Here is a 12,121-nt window from a genome sequence, read left to right on the forward strand (position 1 = left end):
CTCTTATGAGAGAGAAAGGATGAGAGAGAGCGAGAGAGAGAATGGCTTGAGGTCTAGTTTGTAAAGGCTAATTCATGCTTTGACAAAAAAGTGCAGTGTGACTTTTGGCTAAACAAAAATGAAGTACCTGTATTTGCAACAGAAGGGATAGTGTTGGGCGGGAGTAGTAGAACAAGAGCTCTAATGGTAGGTGAGTCAGTAAGATACAACACAGGGGGAGGAATCAATTGACATCATGGCAGCAGTGACAACACAGGGGGAGGAATCAATTGGCCTAATGACTAATTGTGTAGAAAAAGTGGTAAAAAGCAACAAAATAAAATGTGCTGATGTGACACGCCACACAACATATTTTTCACTAAAGCATAACGTAGGATTAAGAGGCACCAGCTGATCCATGATGACCTGTAGGAATTGGTGGGAAAAGTGTGTTCAGTATCAGTCCACCACTGTTAGGCTTAATCCCAATATATATATACAAAATAAATAAATACTGAGTTAATAAAACCAAAACACTTTGTGTTTTTAAAAGTTGAGTGAAAATGGCCTTTTGACAGAAGTTAGCACAGTGACTGGATTTTGTCCAAAAAATAAAAATAACAACGAATCAAACAAAAACGTTGTATGCTGATGACATGACACTGTTCTGTTATTACAGACCTATGGCTATGCCATGGATGTGGACATGGCTGTGCAATATAAATTGCAAATCAGTTTAAAAGGTTTCAACAAAATATGTTTCATTCATTCAGTCCATGGCTTAGGGAGCATGCAGTGTTGTGAAGGAATGTTTAAATAATAAACCTCTGGACATTATATTAGTCCCAGATGTTTGTTTTTTTAGTCACATTAGGCTGTGAGAAACAGTTGTTTTACTTACAGTATGGTTACAGTGTGACTCCCACTAGCCATCAAATCTGTCCTATACCTTAAGTACCCATCACTAGCCAGAAGTAGATACTAATAGCATCTCTTCTCATGTACGTACGTCTTAACCATGTTTGCTCTGAAATAGCCCTTCAACCTGGTTAACAGTGACCAAAAGCTCCCCATAAAAAACGACAAGAAAGTCGTAGTGGATGGTGCAAATAGTTTATCTTCCACATGGAGGGAGTGGACAACAATATTGTTTACAGCAATTCATGTCATACAGTGGCTCCTTAAAGAAATAAAATGTTCCCTTAAGTTAGGAAACACTACATGGACAGCTACTAGTTATGTAGCCCGAGTAAAGAAAGTGTGGCCTGACATGATTAAGCTTTAGTGTCTCTTTGAATTCCAGTCATCACCTTACCAAGACTCCAGCACACAGCCACATGTCAGACAACACATTTAATTCTTTTCAGCAAGGTTTCTTTTTTTTTATCATCACAAAAGGCATATACTATTTTCTCTGTATGTTACTTGTTATATATTTATATTTATATATTTAATATAGAAACAAAAATAAGCATACATTTTTGCTGAATAAGACTGAAGAATATCAGCAAAGGGCAATGTAAACCATGGTCCATCTAGTACATGTGAAAGGTACGGTAGCTTGCCCGTTCCCAACTCGCCCACAGTAACAGATTTGCATAGGCAAAAATGGGATTAGCCCTTAGACAGTGGATTTCCTGAATTCTGAAAAAATCTAGTTCAACTCAAAAATGTAAAGGAAAAAAAAGAAACAGAAAAGAATGTTGACTAGGCTAATCTCTCTTCAACCCCTCTCATCAAATACATATTCATTTTTCTGTGCACATGTTTTTCTTTTGTTTACAGTGTTAGGCTTCAAGTAGATCTAAAAACAATTTGTACATTGACAACTAGATGTGAAATAAATTAACTGTTACAACCAGGCTCAGAGGCAGTAACAATATGGGAGACAGAGCAACTGAATAGACCCAACTCAAAGAATTTAACAAATAATCCAAAAACAAAACAGGATAATGTGGCGTGTGCTAGCCAGTATCAGTGGTGTGAGTGGATGTAATGACATGGTATAATGTAGGGGTGTTGTAGGATTCAGAACCAAACAAACAGCAAAGAAACATGCGGTGCTGCTCTGCTGGATGAGAGGGAGATACTGTTTATGACCGAGTGGACCAGATTATCTGCTATGGGATACACTGGGCCCAGGTGAATCCCATAAGCACTGACCATACCTGCCTCCAACCTGCTAATAGACAGATTTGCGCCTACATGATCACATCATGTTGTTAGCTGGAGGCAAAACAAAGGGATATTGGATTGGAGGCAAACATGGATCACCTCAGAATAATAGCAAAGTTCTTTAGTTGTAGGCTTGCGAATCACCTACTGAACATGTCACGGAGTTCCAAAATCAAAAGGAGTAAATGGCTTCATTTACTGTGGAAAGCCTGGATTTCTCCAAACAAACACACATGCACCATTTTCATATCCGTTCTAGACCCAGACTGGATCAGCAACCTGCAAAGCGAATTGATCACAGTCTAACCACATAACAGCCGCCCGCCACTGCCAGTCATTTTTGTACTATGGTTAAATACGATAAAATATGAAAAGATTGGACTCAGGCAATCAACAGAAATGCTTATTTCTAGCACACTTAAAATCAGGTTAAATAAATTATTGTCTGTTGTAGGTACAGTATGGATAATTGTCTAAAGGTTTGTCATGCCCATTTAATTAATCAAAAATCAATTGGGGAACTAGGAGATGTCTCATAATACAACCCATTAGCGCATGATCTGCGCCAGGTGTGTGTTCTATTAGACTTTGTTATTGACTGCATGTTGGCAAAATATAAAAGCAAACTAAATTGATAGGCAGTGTTGGCATTGATGTATTGAGTAGCTATGTGTTTAGGTAATGTTTTGCCTCCACTGACTCCACGGCCATAGAAAAACGTCTTAAAAATGGGTACGGTCTACCAATAGGTATCTCAAATGTGCAAACAACAATTAACCAAACTCACAACAAATATGATGAAAATAATCATTAGAAACTTAACCTGTTCCAGGTCTGACTCCCTCCCTGTACTTCGTTTTGCCCCATCTCTTTACCCCCCCGCAACTTTGTTGACTGAAGAAGCATTTTAAGAGAGGAAAAAAGGGAGCAAGAACAAAGGCACCGATAGCAAAGTTAAGAACAGCAGCTAACTAAATAAACTAAGATCATGGGGAAAGAGGCACTACATATTCGGACCCCTTGATATGACGGGTATCCAGACAGTACAACTGAAAAAAAAATTGAGGTTTCAGTGATTGATCAGCACACTGCTCTTTGATCAGGTCATCTGTTGAAATAGAAGATGGCAATTAAGTCAGGCAAAAAATATTAAAAAAATAAGAAAATCCAGTTTCCTTTTTTTTTATCTTTATCTTATTTTTGATGCTTTCAGAGGCATTAATGGTTGCCAGGGACAAAAAAATAAAAAAGGATAAGAAGAAAGTGCAGGTAAGTAAAACCCGGTCAGGTATATAGTAATCTCAAGAACAGATTCCAAGTTTACACTGAATCTGTCAGCAGGGGCATTCAGAACGTGGAATGAAAACAAAGGCACCCCAGGAGGGCCTAAGGCAGAGCAAACAGGCAACATCCTGCTATCCACATTCTGTTTGGGCCGCCCCGAGAGGCAAATTAAAAAGGAAAACAGGGCAATGTGTTTTCCTTTTTTTGCCGATGGGTTCCCAGATTGGGCAAGTAGCAATACCGGGCTTTGTTTTTTTCTCTTTTGATTATTCCGCTGTGATCGTTGGGAGACCTAGGGGAGTAGTAGGGGAGTTTAAACACTTCTGCGCCAAGAGATTCAGCAATTGATTAATGACCTGTTCCAATTGCCTTGGTCATGAACTGGAAATGGATATACCATCATCCAGCATGCAAACATGAACAATGTAGGTGAAATCCGTGAGAATACATGATTATACAATGGATAGAAATAAGTTAATGTATTCTGTCATTCCTGTACAGGTGACTGACTTAGGGGCCTGTACAAGCAGTACCGCTATGAAGACCTCGAGGGAGCTCTGTGAATTGCTGAACATAAGAATCTGGAAGCCAGACAATATTGGATGGACCAAATGGCTCTCCCACATTGAGAAAGCTCTCAATACTTTCATGAGACCACACTGCAGTGCTGAGCCACATGGAGAACACACAAAACAAGGCGAATCATGATCAGCTACATGTGATGCCGGTGACTCAAACTAATCAATACTTTGTTTTAACTTGAAGTTAGTAGTGATAAGCTGACTTATCTGCAAGTTATTTGCAGTCCTTTCTAATTAAATGAGGTTGGTTTTATTCTATGAGCTATTTATACAGTACATGTTGGGTGGGTGGGTCTATCGAACCTGCTTGTGTCTTGGGCTTGTGTATTCATGCACAGTCATTTTTTTATGATTTTCATGTTAACAATATCCAGTGTTTTTGATATCCTCTTTGTCCCCTGAATGGTTGTTGAATTGCAATCTAAACTTGAAGCATGCATTTTATCACGGCCGGATAGAAGGCAGCATTGTATGTCTAAAACTTCAATCCACACAATGGATTAAATGTAGTTATTTAGTCACAAGCTCTCGTTAATACTTTTCATTGGTTCAATATTTATCAAACCCGATCGACAGACACCACTTTCACTTCAAAATGTTAAAAAAAAGTAAAAACTGCAGATCTACAAGCTCTGCACTGTGAACTTTCAGATCTGCTATTTTTGCCCTACGAAGCAGGCAATTAATTTACAAAAAGTTAATTGCCCAATAATAGCAATGATTCGAAACAGCACGGCTGTCATTGACAAGCATGGGTTTCATCCCAGGAGAGGAGAATGCTTGGAGTGCTTCTTGGAGGACATGGTCACTCTGTGCCCCATCTCAACTGTAGACAGGAGAGTAGGGATAGCTTTGCCAGGTAGATCTAGCAACAAAAACATAAATTAAAGGGGCGGTTTACACATTTCCAAACATTAAACTTCAGTATATAGTATAAGTATCTGCCCTTAAGAAACACTGCAGCTTTTGTTCATGTTTTGGAAATATGTTTTAGTTATACAGTACTTATATGGGCTCTATGGCAGCATTTCAAAACAAACAATTGTTGCAATATACTATTATTGCATTATTCCCAATCAATTACTGCCAGAAGGTTATGGTGAAAATATGTCCATGGGTTTTGGGTTAAACAACATTTAAGTTAAATTATTCAAGTTGAGTAAACTTGACTAAAAGTAATTTAGTAAAACACAATTTCTATGGATTCATTTAGACTGTCACAAAGCAGCTTAGCATGTTATTTCCTGGAGATTTCCTCCAATTCCCTTCAGATGCCCTCCTCCATTCCACAATTTGCTACATGACAATTTTGCTTTGTAGCCGGGAGCTTCACCCGGCCATTATTTTACTTTTCAGATCACTCAGGTATCTGCAATTATGCATGGACATTATAGGCGAACATTATAATTAAATACAATAAGTAGATATATAATCTACAAGTACAATGTGATGAGTTGTGAGCTTGTAGAACAAGGTTGTTTATTTGGATTTATTTCGTTTGCTTATAAGTCAAACGTCCTCAAATATAAACTGGCAATTGAATTAATTGCCAGTTACATTAATTCAATGTTCACCAGTTAACTGGTGAACATTGAATTAATGTAATGATTTTTGGACAAATATATTGGTCAGAATATATTGTTAACTGGTGGGCTAGACCTCTCCAAATTCGGGTTTGGCATCAGACCCAAAACTCTGCCATCAGACAGGCTATAGTTGTAGTCTTAATGCATCTGGAAACAAAGACAACTTTGAATGGAAACCATGCTGTTGTCTGTGCTCTACTATTGAGTCTGTTCTCATTAAGTTAGTCAAGATGTAAAAAGAAGGTGGTGACCTAGAGACACAGGGCAGTGGACAGCTTTCAATATTATTACCCAGCAGTTCTCCTTCACTAATAAGTTTCAATGTGTGGTCAAGTTTTGCCATTTACAACATGAACTAGCATTGTCGCTTCTGAGGGAGAACATACAAAATCATGAATTGATGTATCTAATAAAATCAACGCGATGCCTGTGCCTACTACGCTAATGTGCAAACCAAAATTGATCCCCAGGGGTCAAAAACTAGGCAGAGACTGGGCTTCAATTCCTCCACATGCCAACAAACATAGGCATGTTTGCGGATGGGAAGCTAGCAGGACTCCCCTGCATTCTGTCACTGCACTATTGACTCCTACAACTAATGTTGGTGTTTTCAGCGGGGAGCGGAACTGGGAGGGATAGTATGGTCCTCTGCATGCGTTACGCCCCCTCTTCAAAGATCTGTCTGGCAATACGTGGTTTTCTACCACCCCACCCACACCCAACATCAAACAGTAGGGGCTGTCTGTGACAGGACTACTGTAAATGAGGGGATTTGCAACAACTAAACTGGGGAGAATTAGAAATAACAAATAGTGAGTACGGTAGTTCAAAAATAAAGAGGTAAAAAGAAAAATGCTAACAAAGCAAAACACAGATCCATTTGTCAGCCAAACTACTTGAAAAAATAGAAGAGGCCCAATTTGTTACAACCAGGCTCAGAAGCAATAACAATAAGGTAGACACAGCAACTGAATAGGTCCAGCTCAAGCATTTAATTAATAATCCAAGAAATAACAAGAGTGTATGGTAGTGTACCTGACATTTTTTCAGTGGGTGTATGCTGTAATGACATGTATGGAGTGTTGTAGGATGATGACCTAAATCAACGGCAAACTAACCAAAAGACATGCAGTATGAGATAGATACGAGGATGACTGCGTGGACAAGCTTATAAATGATGTGCTATGGGATGCACTGGGCCCAGGTGAATCCCATTAGCACTGATGAGCCCAGCCTCCTACCTGCTTAGGTAATAGACAAAAACAGAACAAGGAACTTGAAGAAGCAACACAAACAGCCGGTGGAATCAGAGGGGATGTCACCTAAACAACATGGGAGGTAGTGAAAAGCCTACAAAGACATCTTTCTTTTAAGAAGGGGAAAAACATGTCAATAAGGCTAAAGCTTCGCAGACCTCCTTCATTCCATCAGTACAGTCAGCTGTCAAACTCTTAAGCCTGAGTTATACTTGGTTGCACATCGTGTTGCACCCTACTTAATACAATTTTCTGTGTGCAACAATGGCGCCCAACGGAGTATAAATCATGGCAGTCGTGTCAGCAGTGTTTCAAAACGCCCATACACTCTGAACCATGGAAATTTAAGGAAACAAAAAAGGTCCACATCTATAAAGTCTGTGATGCCACTCTGTAGTCTGTATGTCCACACACATAATCATCATTGCTTGTAGTTTCGAATGCATGTCATTGAAAAATAAACAGTGTTTATTTATTTTTTTCACCAATTGTTTAAAAATCACGTGAGAAGAGGGACATCAGCCGAGAGCTGGACCTCTACCGTCTCTGTCCCCTGCTTAAAACACAGGCTTTCAGGAGGACTGCCCGTCAGCACTGACTGGACTTAAAACACCAGGAAATGTCTGGACGCCATTTCCCATTCTTATGAGTATATCCTTTAAGCTATACACACACCTCACCATTTATAAATGTAAACTTGGTTTAATTGCACCATGATTTCATTGTCTGGTTGTTGGTGAAACATTCTCGTGTTATAGTTACTGTGTAGAGCCAGCAAAAAAGCAAATAGTAGCCGGACTGCTCAGAAGAGGGATTTGTCTGCGCTAGAGTTACAGAAGCCACAGACGTTATTCTATGAAGTTAAAGAACTACACCGTCGTCCAAAAACAAGGTCCAATATGCTTATGTTGCCTGGCAACAAAAACAGTTCCACCATGTCAATTGGAAAGTTGACCCTTTCATATCATTATTCTTTAATTACGCTGCACTGCATATTTCTGATCCGAAGTGACTCACTGCATGCATGCACAGTTCTTCATTAATGCAGCTAAGCATTACCAATCAAGCCCTTCTGGCTTACAATGTATGGTGCATGTAAGTATTGTATTGCCAAAGGTTATATGGCCAGTTAAATAGATTTTTAAAAGATAAGGAACATTCCAAGCATGAAACTTGGTCTTTACAAACTCATAAAGTTTATAATATTATTGTAATCAGGTTAAAAGGCTTTAATGTTGATGCATTTCAAATGAAAAGCCTCTTGTCAGTGCATATTATCAATTCTAGATAATTTTTTGGGGGGTGGGGAAGGGCAACTTTTCTCTTTAAATATCATGGTAGGCCTATCTTCTATTTAACTCTCTAATGCTAGTTTAAAGATAAATAGTTTGGCAAAGTTAATTTCTTATCTAATGCCTCAAATAGTTGTGTGTTAGAAATTTGTATACGTTTCTTAAAGTCCAGAACACAACCAGCATTGTGATACAAAAGCAAACACCCCAATCTAATATCACTGAAATTGATCCAATTGCACTTAACTGTCCACTGGGCATTCTGTGCCCGATAGGCCTATGAGTTTAATTTAGTCTTCAACAGGCTTGGCACGTAAACTTCAGGTAGTTAAATGAGGTGGCAACATTGACACTATATGCTCAACGTGGCACTATATGTTTCATTGACACTTTGTTAAGACTGCTAACCACCAGACAAAGAGAAGGTTAGCTATTCATCAAATAACATGATGAATCTATGACGTCAAACTCTTTCACAAAAATATAATATACTGCACTCATGCACTGTCTACTGCACATCCACAGGCCAGGAACAAAGTTTATCTTCAAATGTTCACATCTTCAAAAAACAAATTGTCCTCTAATAGGTACTACAAATGTTAATGAAATATTTGGCAAGACCCTCTTAAATATTATGTTTTTGTGTAACTGTACCATACACACACAGCCATTATCAATGCATGCTGGCAATGTCGGATTAGAAAAAAACTAACTTTGTTACGGTCTCTGAGGGCTGGCTGCGGGAATGGAGGATTGGCATGGCTAGCACAAGCATGCTAACCACTAGCCTACTGCATGCTGAAAGCTAGTCAGCCTTGTTGAAAAGGCTATATCATGTAGCATATGGCTTAGCTAATTTATTTTAGCAAGTCTTGTACAATGACTAGTGTGTTAGCATTATCATGCCAACTCTCTTCACTAGGCCTTGGTGTAAAAAAAGAAAAAGAATGCAACTGGGCTAAGTAAAAGGCGACCACGCGTCCCTTCCAGCCGTATCTGTTGGCTTCATAGACATGCACCTGAATGAACTAGACTAAACAACCTCTAGGTCACATTTAATGTCTTCTTCACAGCACCTATGACATCATGTTCAGCAATCGCCTCCAACAACACCATATTCAATGTCTGCTACCAGCATATCTGATGTTATTTACAGTTGACTGTACCAGCTGTTTGATTACCGCAGCAATATTCAACATCTAACTTTAGCAGCTAATTAAAAACCTCACATGCCCAAGGCCAGTCCTGTTCAACAATGAATCCTTCCAAACATATCCACGATGTTGCAGCTGCTGGCAATTGATATAGACCATATTCACAGAGCTATAGGCCATTTTGCTATTACATGCAGGGATTGGAAACAATTTCCCACATTTCCAGCAGTGCTTTTCCCAACATGGGGCACCTGTGCTTGTCAGGCTGTGATGATCTTAACTTGGAGGAGAGGTGGGACAGAAAGATCAGGGAGGAACAATGGGAAGGGGACAGAAGGGAGGTAGGGAACGACTGACAAAACTGTGGTTGCTTTCCAGAAAACTCCAGCAGCGCTTGTGCTGCCTTGTCTCACATGTAAAGGCATTGTGATTTCTTGTTGTTGAAAAGTTCATAAGAGTAATAATACATGTAGCTGCCCAACCACAGTTCTAGCCCTTACTTCTCCCAGTTACAGAATTGTAAAGAAGGAAAGTGCTTGGACGAGTGAATAAACAAACGGATGGACGGATGGGTAGGTGATGCTGCTGCTGCTGTAGAAGCCATCAAACCTCCTCATTAAAAAAATAAAATAAAAATGCATTAAGCTAAAACTTGGCAAAATTCTACTTTTTACCCCTCTTCACTGAACATGGACAGCCAGACAGAGAGACAGGTCCACCTTATCAGGAGATAAATATGTCTCAATATTCAAGAACCGTTGCAGTCCGCAGCCAATGTCAAGCTAGAGAGAGAGAGAGAGAGAGAGAGAGAGAGAGAGAGAGAGAGAGAGAGAGAGAGAGAGAGAGAGAGAGATAGATACACGCAGAGAGTTCCAGAACCTTGTTTTTCATGCAGAGCCAGTGCTTCTACTAGTGGGCAGAGCAGCCCCAACACCCAAGCCCAAATTGGGCTTCATATTTGGACTATAAAAACATCTGAGGCAAGGGACAGAATGTGACAAAAAGAGGAGCATAGAGAAAGAGAAAGAGAGGGGTGAGAAGAAGAGTTCTAAACAGTTCAGTACAGTACAAGAATAGTGGAAATGTCCTTTTTTTGTCTTCCTCTCTCCTTGTCCGTCCCCATGGCCTGAGGAGTCCTTGTCCACAGTCAACCAAAAGCTGGCCATGAGGTTGGCCATTCAACTACTTGTTGACATGCGAGTTGGCCAATCTACCAAATAACCAGCAAGAATCACCAGTCAACCAATCGCTGGCCAGCGTGAGCAGCTTTAGTGACCAATAAGCAACCAGCAAAAGGCCCACCTGGCTCCAGCAGAGAACTGGAGAGAAATTGCTTAAAAAATATAAATAAAAAAGAAAACAAAAAAAAAGGATATCCTGTATGTCATTCAGTCTTTTCAATCCAAACAAAAAAAATGGGAGAGATTTTCCAAACCCGACTGCTGGCACCATAGTAGTATTTGAAGTAGAAGTAGTAGTCTCGTTGGCGTTTAAGATGGTGGAGGGTGGTGTAGGTAGGGTTAGGGCCTAGGTGTCAAGGCAGGTGCGCCTCCTACTGTCCAGGAGGTCTCTGTAAACGGAGGAGTTGAGGAACCGAGGAAATGAGTCGCGGTGCATCAGTGTGTAGATCTGAAGCTGGGCCTCCTCGTACATCACGTTGCTAGGCTCCGCCAAGCTCTGGTTGATGCCTTCTCTCACCCGCGAGTCTAGACTCACCTAGAACCAGTAAGAGTTAATTTTTTTAATGGTATAAGGGTTTTTCATTTTGCATTAACTGGTGTCAATGAATTTAGGTATTACCCAAGTATCCCAAAGTGTACTAAGGTAAACGTTAAGTAAGGTATTGTTTGATCATTTATTAGAAACCTTTGAAAAAGTTAAAATGAAGACTGGTTAGAACTCATGTAAATGATGACCAACAGTGGTGGCTATTTAGTTTCTTGAATTTTGATTGGGAGAAAAGGTAAACACTGGTATCGCCTATACCTCTTTGGGTGACAATATGGACACGTAGTCTTCATATATGATCCTGGACTTCTCGTCCACGGCTGTCGGGTCGGTCTCTTTCTTCAGCTCCTCGCACGCCATCCAGAACAGGAGATTCTCCTCGCTGTACTCGGAGCGCAGGAACTCACGGAAAATCTCCCGGCCCTCCAGCGAACGCATCATCATCTCGAAGCTCCTGGCCCATGACAGTACTTCATCTAGATTGGGGGGTCTAGTAGTCATAGGAATTGCGCGCGACACACGCACGCACGCACGCACACACGCACGCAGACGCACACACACACACACACACACACACACACACACACACACACACACACACACACACACACACACACCACACACACCATCAATACAACTGGACAAATGCACACTTCTACTGTAGTGTACAGGAATGTCATGCATGAACCGGTAATAGGACAAGAGTTACGGATGGACTTACAGCTCGTCTGTAGCTTCAATACTGTCCAGCTTGGTGCATGTCTGTCGCTCACTTCTCTCCATCCTGTCGTCATTCCTGGAATAGAAAGATGAGTTAATCTTATGTTTTGAGAAAAACAGAAATATTGCAGTTAAGACTCCTCGGGCCAGTAAGGGTTCCCCGAGAAGAAGTTCAAGTGTCACTTATTAAATAATCACTTGGTACCACCTTGGGGTCAAAGTGGAAGATATGTGGGTGTTCATGGAAACTGCAGGAGGGGTCAAAATGGCAGAGTCCTACTGTTTCATCTGACAGTCTGATTTTGAATTTAACTGAATTATTTTTATTGACACTTTTAAAAGTACACGTTTTTCGTGTTTCCATTG

The 12,121-nt window shown here is 40.3% G+C and overlaps 1 protein-coding gene across 3 annotated transcripts in view; it reads right to left on the bottom strand.

Annotated features, from left to right (window-relative positions):
* Positions 1-1,078: 1,078 nt before the first annotated feature.
* Positions 1,079-12,121, bottom strand: part of rgs17 (regulator of G protein signaling 17) — a 30,764-nt gene continuing 19,721 nt past the window's right edge. For 2 of the 3 annotated variants that reach the window (XM_080781809.1, XM_080781810.1), the window contains 3 exons: positions 11,757-11,831; positions 11,294-11,525; positions 1,079-11,023 (listed from right to left, as the gene is read on the bottom strand). In XM_080781809.1, coding sequence (XP_080637935.1) covers positions 10,835-11,023; positions 11,294-11,525; positions 11,757-11,831 — 496 coding nt within the window. In that variant the 3' untranslated portion in view covers positions 1,079-10,834. The remainder of the gene's footprint in view (positions 11,024-11,293; positions 11,526-11,756; positions 11,832-12,121) is intronic. The other variant, XR_013965257.1, reaches the window with a different exon arrangement.

The sequence above is a fragment of the Protomyctophum bolini genome, assembly GCF_963924005.1.
Source record: "Protomyctophum bolini genome assembly, chromosome: 14".
Classification (NCBI taxonomy): Eukaryota; Metazoa; Chordata; class Actinopteri; order Myctophiformes; family Myctophidae; genus Protomyctophum; species Protomyctophum bolini.